Source organism: Ursus arctos, unplaced genomic scaffold (genome assembly GCF_023065955.2).
Source record: "Ursus arctos isolate Adak ecotype North America unplaced genomic scaffold, UrsArc2.0 scaffold_9, whole genome shotgun sequence".
NCBI lineage: Eukaryota > Metazoa > Chordata > Mammalia > Carnivora > Ursidae > Ursus > Ursus arctos.
In genome coordinates, this window is record NW_026623111.1 from 73,431,666 (window position 1) to 73,452,419 (window position 20,754).

At 35.8% G+C, this 20,754-nt stretch overlaps 1 protein-coding gene across 2 annotated transcripts in view; it reads left to right on the plus strand.

Moving 5' to 3' along the window:
- Positions 1 to 20,754, plus strand: part of GRID2 (glutamate ionotropic receptor delta type subunit 2) — a 1,362,985-nt gene that overhangs the window by 847,772 nt on the left and 494,459 nt on the right. For both annotated transcript variants that reach the window (XM_048212019.2, XM_057309689.1), the window contains exons 6-7: positions 11,814 to 11,987; positions 19,215 to 19,376. In XM_048212019.2, the coding sequence (XP_048067976.1) occupies positions 11,814 to 11,987; positions 19,215 to 19,376 (336 nt within the window). The remainder of the gene's footprint in view (positions 1 to 11,813; positions 11,988 to 19,214; positions 19,377 to 20,754) is intronic.

Consider the following 20,754-nt stretch of genomic DNA (forward strand, 5'->3'; position numbering starts at 1 on the left):
TCTATGAGGTCCATCTGGTCCAGTATGTCATTCAAAGCTCTTGTTTCTTTGTTAATTTTCTGCTTAGGTGATCTGTCTATTGCTGAGAGCAGAGTGTTGAGGTCCCCTACAATTAACGTATTACTATCTTTATGTCTCTTTATTCTGGTTAAGAGTTGGCTTGTGTATCTAGCTGCTCCCCTGTTGGGGGCATAGATATTTATAATTGTCATATCCACTTGTTGGATACATCCTTTAAGAATAATATAGTGTCCTTCTGTATCTCTAACTACAGTCTTTAGTTTAAAATCTAATCTGTCTGATATGAGAATTGCTACCCCAGCTTTCTTTTGAGGTCCATTGGCATGAAAAATGGTTTCCCATCCCTTCACTTTGAGTCTGGATGTATCTTTAGGTTCATGATGAGTCTCTTGTAGACAGCAAATGGATGGGTCATGTCTTTTTATCCAATCTGCAACCCTGTGGTGTTTTATGGGAGCATTTAGGCCATTCACATTGAGAGTGATTATTGAGAGATATGATTTTAATGATGTCATGCTTCCTGTGAAGTCTTTGTTTCTATAGATTGTAAATTTCTGTTCTGTATCACTCGTGGGGCCTTTTTACTTTTATAGCACCCCCCAATATCTCATGTAGAGCTGGTTTGGTGGTTACGAATTCCTTGAGTTTCTGCCGATCCTGGAAGGTCCTTATCTCTCCATCAATTCTGAATGACAGCCTTGCTGGATAAAGGATCCTTGACTGCATGTTCTTCTCAGATAGAGCTTTGAAAATACCCTGCCAACCCTTCCTAGCCTGCCAGGTCTCTGTAGACAGGTCTGACATTATTCTGATATTTTTGCCTCTGTACGTAAGGATTTTCTTCCCCCTGGCTGCTTTCAATACTGTATCCTTGGATCTAATATTTGCGATTTGCACTATGATGTGACGTGGTGTAGGTCTGTTCTCATTGACCTTGGGAGGGGTCCTCTCTGCTTCTTGGACATGAATGCTTGTTTCCTTTGCCAGATTAGGGAAGTTCTCAGCTACAGTTTGTTCAAATATCTCTACTAGACCTCTCTCTTTTCCACCCCCTCAGGGATGCCAATGATTCTGACATTGGAACGTTTCATTGAGTCAGTTATCTCCCGTAATCTACATTCTTGAGATTGGATTTTTTTGAGGGAAGTTTCTGTTTTAACTTTCTCTTCTACCATCCCATCCTCCAATTCACTAATTTATTCTTCTGCCTCATTTACCTTGGCTTTCAGAGTGTCTAGTTTAGACTGCATTTGATTCATAGCTTTTTTAATTTCTGCCAGACTTGCTCTCATTTCTGCCCTTAGAGATTCTATATTCTCGTTAATATTTTCATTAATAGTTTTTTCAAGCCTACACAACATCTTGACCATTGTTACTCTGAACTCCATTTCTGACAATTTGGTTATATCCATATCCATCAATTCTGTGGCTGAGGCCACAGACTCATCTTTTCTTTGCTGGGGGGGGATTTCTCCTCCTCGTCATTCTGATGAGGAGAGATTGTGGAGATGCCCAGAGCCCAAATTATTGACCAGTACCCAGGCAGTGTGCTCTTGTTTTATAGAGACCTTAGGGATGTGGGCTTCTTGATTTTTCAGCCTGCCTTCTGGGGGAGGGGTCTGCCACGCTGATATACAGGCAACGCTGTTTGGGTAGAGTTGCCCCCTCCCCTGTGAGGGGGCATGGGGATGGGCATAATATGAGCCGGTATTTCTGGTCTTTTGTACTCTGGCGGCTTTCCCTGGCTGTTTTCTGTGCTTCTTCTGAGAGTCAGAGCAGCAGTGGCCGAATCCTAGCCTCTGTCTCAGAACAGAGAGATCGCAGTCCGCTCTCCACTGAGCTCTCTTGGCCACTTTAACTCTGTTTCTGCCGGTGCTGCTAAAAATCCTGCAGTGTCCCAGGATGTGTGCCCCACAGCCGGTGTCCCAGCCCTCACTTCCAGGGCTGGCACGTCTCTGTCCTTTGTGCTTCTAACACCACCAGCAGCCCCCGGTTCCCGTGCACGCTCCCGAGCTCCCTGTTCAATATGGTTCACGTGCACTCCAGAGAGCTGGTTTTCAGTCTGGTTGCGCCTGCGCTCCTGAGCTCCCGGTATCAGTCCGGTTCCAGTGAGCACTCTAGGGCTCCAGTCTGGTTGCGCACGCTCCCGAGCTCTCAGTTTCAGTCTAGTTTGAGTGTGTGCTCCAGAGCTCTGGTTTTCAGTCTGGTCGCATGCGTTCCCGGGCTCACCGTCTCAGTCAGCTTTCTCGCGGGTGCTGGTCCGCGAGTCCGGCCCGCTCCCCAGTGCAAGTGGCTACTGCTTCCCGGCGCCCGAGTGCGTCTGCTCCCTCCCCCTTCCATTTATCTTCCGATATCTGTGCGCGGATTCACGGCTCCCTGTTTTGTACCTCAGTATTCAGCGCTGGAGATGTTCGTTTGTAGAGATCCAGATGTATCTTCCTGCATCTCAGGCTGATTCCATGGATGTTCAGGATGGTCTGGTACCTATCCAGCTCGACTCAGGACCAGTTGAGAAAGAGTCTCCTACTCCTCCGCCATCTTTTCCTCTCCTTGCAGAAAGTGGTCGCTTTTCTGTTCATGGAGTTTCTGCTACTCTTTTCTTCGTTCTCCAGTTGCGTTCATAGGTATGCAGAATGGTTTGGTAGCTCTCTAGCTGAATTCCTGGGACCAGACGAACTTTAGGTCTCCTGCTCCTCTGCCATCTTGGGACCCTTCTTCTAGTGATGATGTGACTATTCATCTTCTGAGTTTGGTGAGCATCTTTATGACTATTACTTTGAACTCTTTATCAAGTTTCTCTTTATCAATATCTCTATTTCATTAAGGTTTTTTTTTTTTTTTCTGGGGTTTTATGGTATTCTTTTGTTTGGAACATATTCCTCTGTTTCTTCCTTTTGCTTGACTATGCTTGTTACTATGTATTGGGAAAAATAGCTTTCTCTCCCAGTCTTGAATGAGTTGCTTTGTGTAGAAGATGAAACTTCATTCAACCTTGCCCTAGCTTTTGGTTGTCTCCGAAACCTTTGTGAATGTCTAAGAAACCAGATTTATTCTTGATCAGTCCCAATTGTTGAAGTTGTGTCAAACTCTGGCAGTATTCCAAAGGGAGGGATCCCAGTTGGCACCTAGTTTCATGCTGATTGGAAGCCAGATGCTCAGGCACCAATTTTAAAAGGATGCAAATATATATTGTAAACCCTGTTGACCTCCAGACCAGTCCATATAAAGGTGCTCCCTTGCTGACAGTTGTAAAAATTGGGGTCCAGACAAGTGTATAAGCTCCCTTTTTGAAGGTCCTGGCAAGCTGTAGTGAGGCAAGGGTGAGCACAAAGATGGCAACTTCTGGCCCATGTAGCCTCTGGGTGTGTGACAATCTTGAAGCCTGCCCTTCTGGCTGAAATTCCAGGATAAGAAAAATAGTTTTGTTTCTGTTTTTGTGTTTTCTTTTTGTTTTTATTTATGTTTTTGTTTTTGGAAGATATAGATGTTTCAATCTGCTTTCTGTGCTGTGGCCTGGGGATGGTAGCCTGCCAAGAACTGTCTCTCTGATTGTTTCAATCCCGTGGATCCCAGAAACGCAAGCCACCCTGGACCCCAGAGCCAATTGCTCAAGGGTTGTCTCATGTGTGGACAGTGTGTGTTTGCTGGATTTTACAGGGCCATGGGAGAGTGTGAAGCTAGGGCTTTCCTGCCTGCTTTAATGGGACCACAGGAGAGTAGAGGGCTGGGGCACATCTGTCAACACTAGCAAGGTAGAGTGACAGTGCAAATATGGTGCCCACCAGCACCTTCATTCCCATAGAGAGGCCAACAGATCCCTGCCCCTCTGGCAGATGCATTAAGATTAACAAATGAATTTCTTTCATATATACTCTAGGTGGTTTTCAAACTGCTGCTTTTGCACTGGGTCCTGAGGTGAATGAGTTTGTGTGCAAGCCCTTTAAAAATTGAACCTCAGTTCCCTACAGCCCTTTGGGTCTCCTAGATGTAAGCTCCATCGGCTTTCAAAGCCAGACACTTGGAGAGCTTATCTCTCCATTGTAGGTCCTAAGGTTTGGGATGCCTGTGGTGGGATGTAAACCCCTTGCTTCTCAGGGAGAAGCTCTGTATTTGTGAAATCCCTCTCAACTGTGTGTCACCATGCTGGGGGTGGGATTTTTGGCAAGACCACGTCTCTGCCTCTCCTACCCATCTTGATGTGGCTCTTTTATTTTTGGTCGTGGAGGAACTGCTCAGCTGATTTCCAGTACTTTGTCAGAGGGATTGTTCCATATGCAGCTGTTGATTCGGTGTGTCCAAATGAGAAGGTGAATTCAAGATATTCCTATACCACCTACCTATTTATTCATTTAAACTTGGTTGAGGCACAATGTTACATTAGTTTCAGGTGTATGATATAGTGACTCAACAAGTATTATGTTATGCTCACCTCAAGTCTAGCTATCTTTTGTCATCATACAGCACTTTATAATATCATTGACTATATTTCTCATGATGTGCCTTTTAATCCTGTGACTTATTCATTCCATAACTAGAAATCTGCATCTTCCCCTCCCCTTCACCCATTTTGCCCATTTTCCCAAAACCCCACTCTTGCAACCATCAGTTTGTTCTCTATAGGTTTGATATTGCCTTTTGTTTGTTTATTTATTTGGTGTTTGTTTTGGTGTTTTGTTTTTAGATTCCACATATGAGTGAAATTATATGTTTTTTCTCAGTCTGACATATTTCACTTAGCATAATACCCTCTGGGTCCATCTATGTTGCTGCAGATAGCACAGGCCCATTCTTTTTTTATGGCTGCATAATATGTGTGTGTGTGTGTGTGTGTGTGTGTGTGTGTGTGTGTATCCATTTGTGTATCGGTGGACACTTAGATTGGTTCTGTATCTTGTCTATGCCACCATCTTGAACTTTCTCTCATGGTTCTTTCCAGTTCAGTGTAAAGACACAAAACATCTCATAAGCCAGTTCTGGGCCTGCCCAACTTTAGGGCTACATGATTTTTTGTTGTATTTCTCATGTCAAGTTAAGATGTATTTTTCTGAGATCCCCACTGACGATAATATGTATGTGTGAGGTCTGCTTTCTATGAAGTTTTGATACCTTCTAATTTTCTAATACCTCTCTATTTTCTATCCACAATGACTAATATCAGGATAAAGAGAAAGTAAAAGGAAATCTTAGTAAATTTCAGGATAACTTCAAATTAGATGTTTTAATTTGTATTTTTCAGCATGGCATCTGTGAGTCAAGTAAATTAAACAAATATTATACAACTATTATGTGGTGATAATAAGTTTAAAAACATTTTTTTCCAGTCTAAACTTTTTTTAAACATAATTCTCCTTATAGATTATTTTTAAAATTTCTGCTACCTCAATTTTAATCTTATGGAAATGATTTATACCATTAATTTTTGTCCTTAGGTTAATTATTTTCTAGATTACTATTCTTTGAAATAAAAAGTCCTCTTAGTTTTTCATTTTTATTGTATACTGAAGTTCTGCTGGGGAAGACACTACACAGGTTTCCTGGTAAAAAGCAAGCTGGAGTCATTTTACTTGTTTGTATCAATAGAGCTAGCTAGGAAAAAGTGATTTATTGCCTCCTTAGAGAAATGGATTAACTAAACCAATTAATACTTAGAATCATTAAATGAAAATGTCCATTCTCTTCTATTCTTTGATAATATTACATAGGGGATTCCTGAATTACTTTTGTGTGTGTGTGTGTGTGTGTGTGTGTGCCATATCCAATTTATCTTCTAAAAACATGCCTGAATCTTAGAAGTGTGAACCCAAGTAGAGCTCCTGGAACACCAGCGGTCATCTATCTACTGCTTGTGTGTCTATTTGTGCTGTGGAAGAAACCACTCCTTCATATCATACAGAAGTCTGAGGAGACTAGAATGTATTTAATTAGTGACGAATATTAAGGAAATAATAACACTTTCTATTTTAGTACAGATTTTATAAACATTAGGACTCTTTTAAAATGTACAATTAAATTTCTTTCGTAAAATAGAAGGAAAATGCTGTCTTTAAACGGATGTTCAGTAATTTGGGCCACTATTTTGCAAATAAAAATCCACACAAACAAAGCAATCTTACCAGCGAATAACTCACTAAATGTTAGAAGTATATAGAAAACCACAATTCTTTTTTTCCTCCTTCACACTTGGATTTTCTACTGTAAGCTGTCATAACTATTTATAACTTCACCTTTACCATTACTGAAACCCTTGTGTCCTTTTTACATGCAGCCCTTCTTACTAGTCCTTCAGCAGAGCTGTCATTTCTTTTGGGCAGGTCAGTACTACCTAGCTTCTGAAAAATCTGATGTTCACAGCCTACAATTTATATTTCTTATTATTTTTATCTAAACTAGGTTCAAACATGTTTTCTGTATTTCCATTCCTAAGAAAAAAATCATTATCCATATATCTGCAGTCAACATTCTTCTAAATGATTCCATTTGGTTACCTCATTTTCTCTGAAATATGCCTTCGGAAACTTGACTCTCACTATCTTTACTTCATTTATGAGTTGTTTGTACAAATTTATAATGAACGAATCAAATTTATCCTAGTTTCCATAAAAGAAGAAACATAGATTTCTCAAATTTTCTAAGAAGTTAACAAACTATAAAAGTAGTAACAACAACAGCAAAAATCTAACACTATGCAAATGCCCATTTGACTGAACAGGGAAAACATGAATCTGTCTAGTTTGGTTGCAGAGCTACTATTTTGTTGCTAATTTTAAAATGGGCTGCAAACATTTATTTAATCTGTCGCACCAATAGTTTTTTTGAGAGGTACTATAAATCAAAGTTGGCATCGTGCATCATGATACAAATTGATGTACAAACTTGAAAACAATATATTTTTTTCATTTGCATTAAGTGTGCTATAATAACAGAGGCTGTGCCAACTCATATGGTGTAATCAATCATATGTTAGTAGTTGGTAATGGTATTTATCTTCCCCCTGCAATCAGTGAATCCAGCTCAGAACAGCCTTTCCATATAAGTATTGTCATCCCCTCAGGGTCGTGAAGCAGATGGCCTAGCACTTTATTTAAGTTTTACAAAAGTTAAAAATTGGGATAGAAAGATATGCACTATTTAGAGATGTAAGAAGCATCATGCTATAAGCACCCTCCATTCTCTGATAATACTGAACCTGACCTTTGGTGCCCTTCTCGTTTAAATAATTTAAGTTAATCGCTGCAATTGAGTATCGCAGTTAAGGAGAAGTTGCTGTTTAGATTAAAAAAGACTAGATGTGTAAAGGATGTTGTTCATTTTTCCTAGTTTAGTGATTAATTGAACTGCTCACTACTAATCTCTCAAGCAGAAAGTTGCCATGCTGCTGCATTTCCTGCTGGTATATAGCCTACAGTTGGTTTTGTTCCATATTTCAACATTATGTTTGTGTAATTATTTCACATTAATGTTAAACTTTGTGGAAGCATCCAAGGATCATCTTTGCTAAAGCATGAAGAATATAAACATTAGCAGAAACAACAAAAAGCATAATCTTTTCAGGGGCACCTGGGTGGCACAGCGGTTGGGCATCTGCCTTCAGCTCAGGGCGTGATCCCGGCGTTATGGGATCGAGCCCCACATCAGGCTCCTCCGCTATGAGCCTGCTTCTTCCTCTCCCACTCCCCCTGCTTGTGTTCCCTCTCTCGCTGGCTGTCTCTATCTCTGTCGAATAAATAAATAAAATTAAAAAAAAAAAAAGCATAATCTTTTCAAACTACGCTACATAGTACACTGCTTAATGGCATTACTAAAATCTGGTTTATTTGATAGTGTTGAAGTTATGAAAGCATCCCCATTTCTACACTTAAAATTTCAGGTATCTATCTTTTGAAGATAATTTGGTAAAGTCCTGCCATTTGTTTATTTATTCATTCATTTTTTTTATGCACCCATATGTTTATTGTAGCATTATTTTTTATTTTTTTATTTTTACTTTTCTTATTTTTATTCATTCACTTTTAAATTTGTCCACATTTAGTGAATACCTGCTATGAGCCAGAAACTTTGTTAGATGCTAAGAGATTTAAAAAATAAATAAATAAAGGAAAAGAAGAGAGGATCTCTTCTCCGAAATTGTTTATATAGTGTAGATTGGCATCTGACCTAATGGATTTTGAGAGTCTTTGCTTCCCCGGAATTCATTAATTTAAACGTAAGCTGATACACTACAAAGATTTGGGAGTGATTCAGTTCTCCTAAAAGATTTGTTCTGGGAAGTGGCTGTTTCTGGATGGAGCTGTATCCTCACCAGGTATTTTAGTTTTCTTCTTCCTTCTCTCTTACACAGTTCAGGGTTCACCTTGTACTAAACTATTATGACAAAGTGAAAAGGAATATTTTCTTGAATATTTTGACTTGATTATTAGTAAATTTTGATTATCTATATAAATTATTTTTTGGAAAAAATAAAGACTGTATGCCTTACTTCTAAAGAAGTATAGAGAAAAGTTAGGTACAATAAAACTTTTTTTTCATTTTTATTGCATTATTAATTCTTATTTCACAAATATACTCATTCATATAAAGAATGCAGAAAGGACAAACAGTTTTGTTATTTAGCCTCTTAAATTCTTTAAAACTCAGAAAATTTCTGTATATCTTTATAGAGATTAGCGTAATTTGGTGATACTGGGGGTTTGGGACAGTGAGTGTTTGAACTGGTTCTTTATGTGGTTATTTTTTAAAATCTGGTGGTTTATACATTTTTTTAAAGTTCGGAGTCTTAGAACAATATAGATTCTAATAGATTATACAGTAGTTTCATATTTTATTATAGAAGTTTACTGGTGGATTTTTTTTTCATTTAAAAGCGTATCTTAATAGATGAAGTATTCATTTGACTTGCAGTGTTTACATAACATTGCATCTGCCAATCTTGAAATGCACCTTTTGAAATGCAGAAGTAAAGTTCTGTAAATATAAAATAGCTGCCTAATCAAGTTTTCATATCACTATCGAACTATTTTTGAGATCAGGTGTCAAAACTAAAACTGCAAGTGAATTTTTTGAGACAAACTGTCTGTTAACTTCATTCAGAATGGCAGATTCTTTCCTCCCAGAAAACTACTTCCTTTTCCCATCACAAAATAATAATAGGCAAAATATATTCAATTTAAATTGACATTTCCTCAGATATAGTTTAGTTGCTTAGACTCCTGAGAACTTCAGCTTTCGAAACCTATAAAAGGTAACTATCCCTTTTTGTGGGCTTGAAAATAGTCCACTTAAAGACTTTGGCTGATGATAGGTTACTTTATTATTCCTTATAGAATCATCGGGGTGTTAAATACTAGAATAATATATATTTATAATTTTAATTTCTATCATTCATGAATATTAATCTAAACAATTCCCATAAGGAAATGTGGATTTCTTGTACAATTACTTTAGAGAGTGTTTCTTCTGATGACATTGATAAATTCATATCGTGAATAAGGAGTATTAGAAATTAGTCAAAAGGCTGCCTTGTTGGCTAGGTAAATTAGCTGGCTTTTAGTTTTAAACTTATATAATTCTGGTTGAAATTAAAATTATAATATTCTCAATTTGTTTTGCAATATATCAATACCAACCTATAAATAATATACAGATGTAAACTGTTAAATTAATAATCACACCATAATAAAAACTACTTGTAAATATGTAGAAAATAAGTAATTACTGGAACATTCCTGGAGGCGAAAGTAATGCCACCATTATAGCCAACAAGTATAAACTCAGCCAAAAAAAAAAAAAAAAGGCTAACACTTTTTTCTATTTTCTGAATCATTTTGTAATTGCCATAGTTACTTTTGAGGAGATGGGTCGCTTTATTCTTTTTCCTGTGTGACTATTGCTACTTGTAATTAATTCTGTTGCACATCCTAAATCTAAATGAATCAGTTTCCTTTCGGGTCAGATACTTAATAATTTTGTGAGATGGGCAAATGAAAAAAAAAACAATATTTTGAATGAAGACCTTGGAATTTCTCTGATTCTTTATTTATAAAGAATCATAGTATCTGAATCAGAATCTTAATATTGTGTCAAAAATATTAGAGTTAATATTAGAGTTAATGGAAGTTTCTATACTAACATGCTGATTTGTAGTTCATCATGGGTGTGGCAGGTAGAAATAGTGCTATTTGACAAAATGTTGCTTTATCTTAGTATTACTAAAGTAAAAAAAGACCACATATATAACAAAACTTAGTTAACATTATGAAAAAAGTGGTAGAATCTCTCACTGCCTTTTAAATGAAAATTCCTGTCTGCACAACATGGAATTAAAAAAAAAGTAAAGTCACTGAAAAGCAATATTAATTACTTTTAAAAGATCTCTGGTTAAATTTCAGGCTTAAAATGGAGTTGATGAGACACTGTTTAGTTCTGCTTTATGAGTAGATGATAGAGAATTAAAAAGTGACCTGCTTTTTGCCACATAGTGTTTCCGGTGGCTACTGAAAGGATGTAACCTAAAGGAAAAAGACAGCATTTTAAATGAGAAAAATCATTTTTTTATGGTACATTAAGGATTAATTGACGAGAAATCCAGGATATTATACTGGATACAGCTGATTGCAGGTGTTATTTTATTTTCAGAAAATCTCTATTTTGTAAAGATCAAAAATAAAAAATGAATTTTTAAACTAATATATGCTTTAAATAAGAATAATATGGAATTAATCTAGAAAGGAATTTGCACCTGTAAATAGTCTTTTTCGTCTTCATTGTTCTGTAATAATTCTTCAATGAAAACCGAGAAATTCTCACTGCAGTCCAAAATTTATCTTGTGTCAAATCTTTTATTTCTGCTGCCATAAGAATCTATTGAAACCAATAACATGTTAATTGCAAAGGCTTTGTTGGTTTAAAGCATTCCAAATGGACACCATGAAGCACAAACTGCTTTAGTAAAGACTACCTTAAAACTAAAATTTATTCTGATCATTTCCGTTCTGACTAATTCCAGTTAGAAAAGATGTTATATTATAAAAATATTATTTCATTTTTATTACTTCTACATCCATGATTGAGCCAAGTCTTAAAATTTAAGTCTGGAGTTGGGAGGTGGGGGGGAAAGGAAGTAGAAAATATGATCTTTGAGTTTGGCAAATACTCATATGCAAGATAACATCAATTTGGATAAAGAACATTGGGTTTTTTCATCCATCTATCCTGGTTCACATTGTATAATAAAAAGTTTCATCTTTATGAACACTTTGTTTAATCTGTTCTTTACCAAGAGAAATGTATGAGTTAATACCAGTTCTAAGAATTAATTGGGAAACATTTTTTTTTAAATGTCCTCTTGCTTTCTTTACTTGCTTTATTTAAAAACCCCATTTCTCATTGCTAAGAACAATATATATCCCTCTTATACTGCAACTATCTTCTGGGTACCCAAAGTACCTTGAAATCCACTTATTTTATGACCTTTTTCAATGTTTAGACAAATATTTTCCTAAAATGGTTAACATAATACATCAGAAAATTACTGTAAATAAGGTGCATTTAAGGCAATTGCTCCATTTAGAATTATTTAGACATTAATTATATAATTTAAAGCACAAACAACACTTACAAATGAGTTGATCATTTTAATGAACACGTATTGTTTTCAGCTGGATGTGTCCTAAGCACTAAGCAAATGCATTACAGTAACAAATTCCTTAGCATTTACAAATAACAACTCATTAATAGTTTTGTGTTTCTGTTACTGTATTAAAGCATTTCAAATTCTTCCATTTCTTATCTTATAGGAAATAAATGATGTGGATGTTCAGGAACTTGTAAGAAGGTCAATTGGAAGGTTAACAATCATCCGGCAGACATTTCCAGTCCCCCAGAACATAAGTCAGCGATGTTTCCGTGGCAACCATCGAATATCTTCAACATTGTGTGATCCAAAGGATCCATTTGCTCAGAATATGGAGGTATATTCTAAATGCTGCAGTATTTCTCTCGAGTGCTTCACTGGCCAATTATAGAGAGAGCTCTTTGAGTTGCATTAGATTCAGAGTGATACATGTTTGCATTTTCTGAACTATTCTCTTCCTCTAGAAATTTACTAAGTCTGATGCAGGAGTGCTAAGAATTTGTGTCTTTGATCTTTTTGACCTCATTACAGCAAAATATATACTCGTTTGATAAAAATATAATAAGTAAAGGTTATTTCCTTCTCAGCAAGTAGATCTATAGCATTTGCCATGGTAGAATTTGCAACTGACATTCCTTAATGCCAAATTCCAAATTATTAAATTTGCTTGACTTTTCTGGCGTAACAAGGACATAGACATTTATTCTTCTTTTAAAGATTATTCTCCAGTTTGAAGATATTCATCAAAAAACTATTTGGAAATGTAAAGATACTGTAGTGCTGTATAGTCCTATCCAAATCAGATGGGATGTAACTGAAACCTTCGCTATTCAGAATACAACAAAGAATTTGAAAATACATAAAATCTCTGAGCAGCAAAATAGAGAACATCAAGTCCCTGCAGTTTACTCATAAGGATGTCCTTTAAATACTCATCTGGAGCCTATTTTCTTTTTTGTTAAGGAAAATGCTATCAGATTTTGTTTTATTTAGTTTTATTTCCTTTGCACTGGAAATCTCAATGCGTCAGTTTGAATGGGGTGTTACCAAGGCAGGCACATCGACAACAGACGGAAGCCATAAGGAGCACTTTCTAGCAAAGCAGGAGACAGGAAAAAAATAAATTAATCAGAGGTACTAATTCAAATATCCTATCAACGTAGGACTTTTCCTATAAAAACAACTCTGTGTCATAAAAGAGCTCCGAGGGTATAATCGTAGTATACTATGATTTATTAGTATTTAAACAATAACTCTGAGATAGCAACAAAGACTAAAGTAATGGCCAATTTCAGAAGTCAGAAAAATACATATTTTAAAAAGCTGTTCCTTCAAAATGTTTAATATCAAAAATGTTTTAGTGCTTAGAGATTCTGAGTTTGAGCAGTTTGGAAATATAACCCTATGAGAACTACTTCATCCCCAATAACACTGGATATTAAGGTCATTTTGTAAAACGACTTCTTTTGAAAGACATCTCCACATTTTCCCTATCTTTAGTCAGCTTTGGATTTTTTCAGATGAATTACTATTTATCCAACTACTTCTTCATCCTTATTATCATTGTAAGGAGCAGCATATATTCACCAGGACCATTGCCCACAGAACTTAGTGTTCCCTACTAGGCTTTAGGTTCTTGGAGACTAGGGCTCCTCCAGGACCTGGTATCGTAAAATCCAATGGAGTACACGTCTATCTTTGCTTCCTCATCACACCTACCACGCTGCTTTGCTTCTTCATGAACATTTGTGGGTTTGAATGGAATTAAGGAGAAGGCAATGGTTAAAGTATGGCATTCTGAAGCCTAAACAAGGCCTGTTTAAATTTGAATGCCAGTCTTACAGATATGCTTATAATGACCCATCTTTTCATATTAATTGGTCATGAGCATGATGGATATGAAAATGACAGAATTCTAAATGGAGAAAATGGAAGAATTTTGATGAAGAAAATTTTGAAATATTAAAGGCCACTCTTATCAAAGGAAGTAACAGGAAATGTACAAATTGGGAAAGCAGAAAGTAACTAAAAAGTACTTTAAGGCACATTCACTGAAAGCATAATCCTTCTGATTCAGTTAATGAGTATCTTGAAGTCAGGGAACAAATTTTTCTTTTCTTTTCTTTTCTTTCTTTTCTTTTTTCTTTTCTTTTCTTTTCTTTTCTTTTCTTTTCTTTTCTTTTCTCTTCTTTCTTTCTCCTCATATCCCCAGACCTATATAACGAGTTAAGGGTGTACAGGAAGCACCACACCTCTTATCCCACACCTTTGTCTTCCTCCTGTCAAACCCACAGATGGAAGAAAATAAGAAAATTACTTTTTCTTTGAAGATTTATTACATAGAAACTTCCCTATTATATATAATAGATTTTGACAAAATATGTAATATATAAAAGAAAAACTGACAGAAATTCTTATATGTGGAGATTTATATAATTAAGAATCTAAATGCAGGGCTGTTGAGTTTAAGATGTTTCACTAAAAGCAGAGCATTTGATATAGAGGATTCCCTTGGTGAAAATTTTATCTCACTGAAGTTAGAGGAAGCAACAAGAATAATATGTTTTAAAAATTTGGGAGTCGGGAATTCCTTCAGAGAAGTAACCCTCTCAATGTGGAGACCATAAAAAAATTGCAGGTAAATAGGATCACAGATTTTTATCTTCTCAGAAAGTACTATTAAAAATAACTCAGAAAAAGTAAAGGTATGAAAATATGACTCAAGTGAGTTCTAAGAATAGAGACCCAACTATTAAATAGAAACCCAAACTATAAAATCACAATAATCAGTACAACAGGGGAGAAGAGGGTACAAGTGGGCCTCAGTAACGGTCTCTGGGCTGTTACTTAATTTAATGTACAGACAAAGAGAAGATTTAGAAAGAACGAAAAACAAATTTTCCAAATCTTTAAATTCGTGCCAGAAAGACTAAAATCAAGGGTGAGCTGAAGTTACAAAATAAATGTTAAAGAAAATTTTTAGCTCTAGAAACAAAGTTTTTACAATATATGAAGCAAGAAAAAGTGAGGCATTCACTGCTTGGTGAAACTAATGTTAGCTTGGCTGCTAATGGAGAGAAAATAGGAAAGTTCAATTTTTTTTTTTTTTTTTTTGCTTCTGTTGTCTCCATCTAAGAAAAATCGTCTTCAAATTAGAAAAAATGGAGTTAAAGTTATTTTCAAAAAGTAAACCACTGGTTTATAAGGAGCAGGGTTTGGAGATGTTAAGAGTATGCTTTATTGCTTTAAAATGAGTTCTAAATAATAGTTGTTTTAGAATAGTAAATAAAGCAGTAGATATTATCACAATATTATAATTAGAAATACTAGAAAAATACTTGGGAAGAAGACCCAAGTACATGACATTGGTATATTGTTCCAAGTTTCAAAGGGAAGGAAAAAGATTCTGACAGAGTTTAATACACTAAAAGTTGATAGTTGGATAAACTGTAGAATATATTATTAAATATATGGTTTAGGATACTTCAAATATGACAATAGGACTTCATTAAGAACAAGCACTACCAAACTAAATCCTGTTTACAATTTTTTTTAGGTTGAGAGAATGTTATAAACCTATTTATTGCATATTGATTTTCAGGTAGTGTTTGACCAGTTTTCTTATGGAATCCTTATAAGAAGGCATTAAAAAGTCTAGATAGGTTGATGTCACACAAATATTTTAATAAAGGACTCCTAAGAATAGAAGATAGTAGTAAATACTCTGTTTTCGGATTAAAAAAGAAGAAGAAGAGGAAAAAGAAAAAAGTTCGAAATATGTGAATGTCTCATTATCTTAAAAGTTACAACTTACGAGTTTCTTTAAAATTAAAAGTAATATTTCAAATGATTTTCCACTTACTTTGTTTATTCTTCAAATATTTGAGCAAATTTGATATGCCTAGAACATGGCTCAGATATATTTTATAAATGTGATTACTTCTAATATTCTTAACTTCTTTTACCTCCAATTTCGAAAGTATGGAACTAAAAGAATTTTGAACCGTAATGATAAATATTCTACTCTTGAAGTGAAAGGAGCTCTCGATGGTCATCCAAAAATAGTATTCTTGGATGTTACATTTTTAAATATTTACCGTTACACAAATAAAAGTGAATAATAATGCCATTCCGATTTGTAAATGACACAAAGCTAGAAGAAGCCTTATGCTGTGTTATATAATCAAGATCCAAATTATTAATATTCACTGACTAAAAATAAACCTAAAAGTTGAAATTTCAAAGAGATAAAGGATAGGGTCAAAATCATTACAGGAAGTCTGGGTGGGTAAAACCTGGTTTGACAGCTGTTTAACCTTATTCAGATGAAGGCAAATTTTGTTTGAACGTAGCACAAGTCCTATTTGCTCTAAACCATTTTAATGGAATCTTGGTCTCCTTATCAGAGCATTTTGCTAAGATCAAGAGAGATAACCCCTTATACTACTCTGTCCTAGTCAGATCACATCTGCAATAATGTGTTGGTTATGAGTTCTAAACTCTGAACAGAAACATCAAAAAATAAGAGGACTAAAGAAAAATGTTGAGATGATGAGCCAGCCCAGAAATTACACCAAATGATGAACAACTGAAGGAAAGAGGATGTTTCAGGGCAAGTGATGATGCTGTCAAATATTAGAAGGTCGTTTTATAAAGCAGATAAGTGCTGGTGGCTCAGTTAAGTCAGAAAACAAGTGTAGCGACAGTAAGATAGAGAGAAATGATTGGTCCGATGGTGGGAAAGTGGACTTTAAGAAGCTAGAGGAAGTATGTGTTTGCATCCAGTAAACAGTCACTTGTGCTGGTTGTGGCCAGAATAGAAGTCAAAAACATCTCTGTAGAAATTGCAGTGACTTTTCTTTTCTTTTTTTAATGCAGGGAGATAGTTTAGAATCACTGTGAGAGGGGAGTCCAAGAACTCATGAATACAGAGTTACCAAGAGACTAGTAGGTGATGGCAGAATAGGACTGTAACATAGGAAAGAGCATGAACTTCAAAACAGAATAGGCACTTCCCCAAGAAAGAAGCAATAGAAGGGGTAATAGAAATCTCAGAGAATGTCATCACCCCCTTTCGATTCCATAGTTTGGAAGGTGGGAATGAGAGGCAGTCATCTGTCGAAAACACCTGTCATGTATCAGGTACAAGGCATTCACCTTTAGGAGCAGCACAGATGCTCAAGGTACGTGCCCCAAAGTTCACAGAAGACACGGTGCCTTGGCAGGGTCAAGATCTGGATGGAGCACAAGTTTTCAGGTTCCTCCCATTTTGACTTCTGTCAGACATACCTGATGTTAAACCTGACTTTCTTTTCTTTGTCTTCTTTTATTTGACAACTATTTATCAAAAACCAAATGTGTGCTAGGCTCTAGGCTAAGCCAGGACGAAATAAAGAAGGGAAACAAAAGTACAAAGGGGAAACATTTGGTCACTATAAGCCTCTATCTGGAAGGAACTCATATTCTAGTATGAAAACCAGATTAAAAAAAATCTTACCGTTATGATATGTTGCAAATAGAGGCATGTAACATGAGCGTTATGGGAGATAAAGAAGACTGCCCAACTAGCCTGGAAACAAGTAGAGTCCTGAGAAGTTGTCAGGGTACGATTCGCCTAACTTGTGACCCGTGAATTGAATATTAGAAGTTAGCTAGTCGGAGAAAAGTAAAGAGACATCAGAGAGTGTTATCCCAACCGTTTCATATATACACGTATAGCAGCCAGTCAGAGGGAGAGCCACAGAGAGCTAGAGAGATAAGCGCAAGCAAGTTTGAGGCAGGAAAGCAATGAAAGGTTAAAAGAGGCCAGATTATTGCAGATTATTGAGAAAATGTCCAGAGGTTTTCCTTTTGGGTCTTCGAAGTCTAATCCAAACTGAATTTTGATCCATCAACTACTTTTATCTTCAAGTCTTCATTCATTGCAGATTTCAGCCACACCCCCTAGTCTCTCTGGTAATTATCTGGCAGGGGAGGTACAGGGAGGTGAAAGTGAGACTAGCCTGCCCTAATATTTACTTATAAAGAACAAACTGGTATTTCATATAGTGCATGAGACTATGCAATGTCTCTTTATTTTTTTTTCAAGTCACATCATTTTATTTATTTATTTATTTATTTATTTATTTAAATTCAGTTAATTAACATATAATGTATTACTGGTTTCAGAGGTAGAGGTCAGTGATCATCAGTCTTACATACAACCCAGTGTTCATTAATTACATCACGTGCCCTCCTTAATGTCCATGTCTCTTTAAAGAAAGGCCTGCCTTCCCTAAGTACTATGCATATAAAATGATGCTTAACAAACACAAATGATTAAGATTCACCTAGCAATGAAAGAAAACTCACAAGGCACTGTTAGGAAGTGCTTATTAACAATTTTTCATAATATTAAACTGTCATCCCAATAGTTGAAATTTAGTGCCATTCTGTGATGTGGGCGGACAATTTCATAAGATTCCTTAATAACTAATTATAAACAAAGGGCAACCAACATATTGGCCCCTTTGTTTTTGGGGAAAAAAACTGTGATAACAAGATACGTTTAAAAATCTGAGAAAATTTAAATACTTTAAGATGGATTTAACTTTCATAGCAAAATTGATTTCTTATTTTTTTTTTTTTTACTTTGTGTTTTATTTTTCCTTCAGGGAGGTAATAATACAACGTTTAAAATCTTTTATTGACTTTGGATATCTCTTGGTGTTTATAGTTCCTAAATAATATCTCATTTCTTTGAAAAATAAACACCTTCTATAATTGACAGTATGGATAGTACTTCTGGCAAGAGTTAAGTGTAAGAGTGCAATAGATCACAGCAAAAATTTTCACGATGCATTTTTTCAATTTATATAGAAGAAAGATAATGACATGATTACTTTGGAAAAAGAAAGCCTTAATATATATAACACATATTCACACACAGTTAATAGTTCATGGTATTTGTCATGTTAATGAATTGCAATGCCTTTGTGTACCTAGATAATTTTGTATAGATCCTTGATAATTGTAATGTTTATGAATGGTGCTGTGTTCTCTCATTTTCTCGCCACCGAATCCCCATAGACACCCGCATATACACAGATGGCTGCTTCCTTTTTCTTGCACCTATGACACTCATTTTATATGTAAGATCAAGTTGATATTTCTCCATCTGAATAATCAGAATGCAAAAACTTGACATATTCAGAAAATGTATTATTCAGTTTGCCCTTCCAATCTGAAACCCTTAGATCCTTACCTCTTCAGAAAGAAATGAGGGCCAGTGATTTTCAAAGGTCTGACACTAACAGCCTTGCCTCTGTCGAAACTTTTCTTTTTTATCTTCTCTTTCACACCTAAATAACCTGAAAAAGCAATTGAGGCATACAATCAGACAAGACTTCATTGTCAATGGCAAAATTGCCCAGGAAATGAAAAAAAAGAAACCTTTTGCTTAATAAATAATCCAGTAAACCAGCCATCTGTGACATGAACAGAAGCAGCCAAGCTGAGGATTTTCACCTTAGTCTCAATGGTCAGCATCATGGATTCTAATGATTACTGTCTAATGTCTTTTCAGATTTCAAACCTTTACATATATGACACGGTGCTTTTGCTTGCTAATGCTTTTCATAAGAAACTGGAGGACCGAAAATGGCACAGCATGGCCAGTTTGTCGTGTATCAGAAAGAACTCCAAGCCCTGGCAGGGAGGGCGTTCCATGCTGGAGACCATCAAGAAGGTAACTTTTGGCTAACGTTTCACACTCCTTAATTTTCACGTAAAGGGGATACAATGAGTCATTTTTTGTTGAGATATCTTTTAAAAGGATGTTTTTCATCACCGATATTGTTGTCCATTCAAAGCACAAGGCAGTGTAATAGAGAAACAAAATGTTAAAAGAAACAAGGTCAGAAAGTCACATACATGCATAAAACAAGGAGCCCTTACTTACCTGTAAGGGAATTGTATGCAAGTATAAAGTTAGTGGTTGAAATATTTTCAGTCGCCTTTGTTATGCCATTAGGATTAGAGATACTCAAATTATTTTGGTGCCTGTCACAAAGTACAAAGAGCTGGGGTTTTCTTTTTCCTTAAAATACACCAACTGAAAAAAATAAGCACAAGACTTCACTGTTTTTCAATTACATGATACATGGGAAGACATTAGAGGAGATGCTGTTAAATTTATCTTATAATAAAGATGTAATTCATAAACAGTTACTATTTTGCAGTCTTCGTGAACTATTTTAGATATCCGGTGCATTCTTCTTCCTCACTGTCAGTGTGGTGTTTAGCCTGGCTGTGACCCGCTTTGGCTGAGCCACGTGCTCGGTTCCCAGGAGGCAGTTTATGCTGTTTAGCTCCTCTCAACGGTATAAGCATTCTGCAGTTTATTAGCCTCTTTGTCATGTCATCCTTGCTGGCATTTTCCGTGTGTCTCACACAGCTTCTTGGATTTAAAATGAAATGATTAATAAAGCAAACAAATTTCTCCTGTACCCTTTACACAAAGAAGACAGACATTTGGAAGTTTATGTTCCTTATTTAACCTATCCTTTTTCTCTCGGATGTGTTCCCCTTTCTCTCCTGAAACAAAAAGAGAAACAGCTAGCTGAATGAAATATGAATGTATTTAGAAAAGCCAGAGAAAAATTTAAAAATTTGTCATTAGACGTGAACTAGATGAACAAGAAACCAGGAAGTGGAAGAAAGAAATGCAGCAAAAGGAGAATAGCCTGGATTTTTCTCTTGGTATGTTTCCTCTTTGTAAAAGAATCGCTTTAATGAGAATTTAGGCTCTTATCAACAGAAGTGCTTGAGAATTAAATGCATTGAATATATTGGCAGAGTAAGATATTTCAACGAAAAAATGAATAAGTCAAATCTAAACTCAAAGTGTTGCCAAGATCTCCCTATCTGTCTATGTAGAGATTTGGCAGGTATGAAGCCAAGGGAAGTTGTTGAACATGATTCTGATCCTGCCAATCTATTAATTCATGGTTTGGCTAGGATGCAAGAACCTGAATATATTCATTCTTCTGAAGGTTTCTCACAAAGACAGAATAATAGTTTGGGAGGTTGCTAAGGAGATACTTATTTAGTGGAAGTATTAGCGG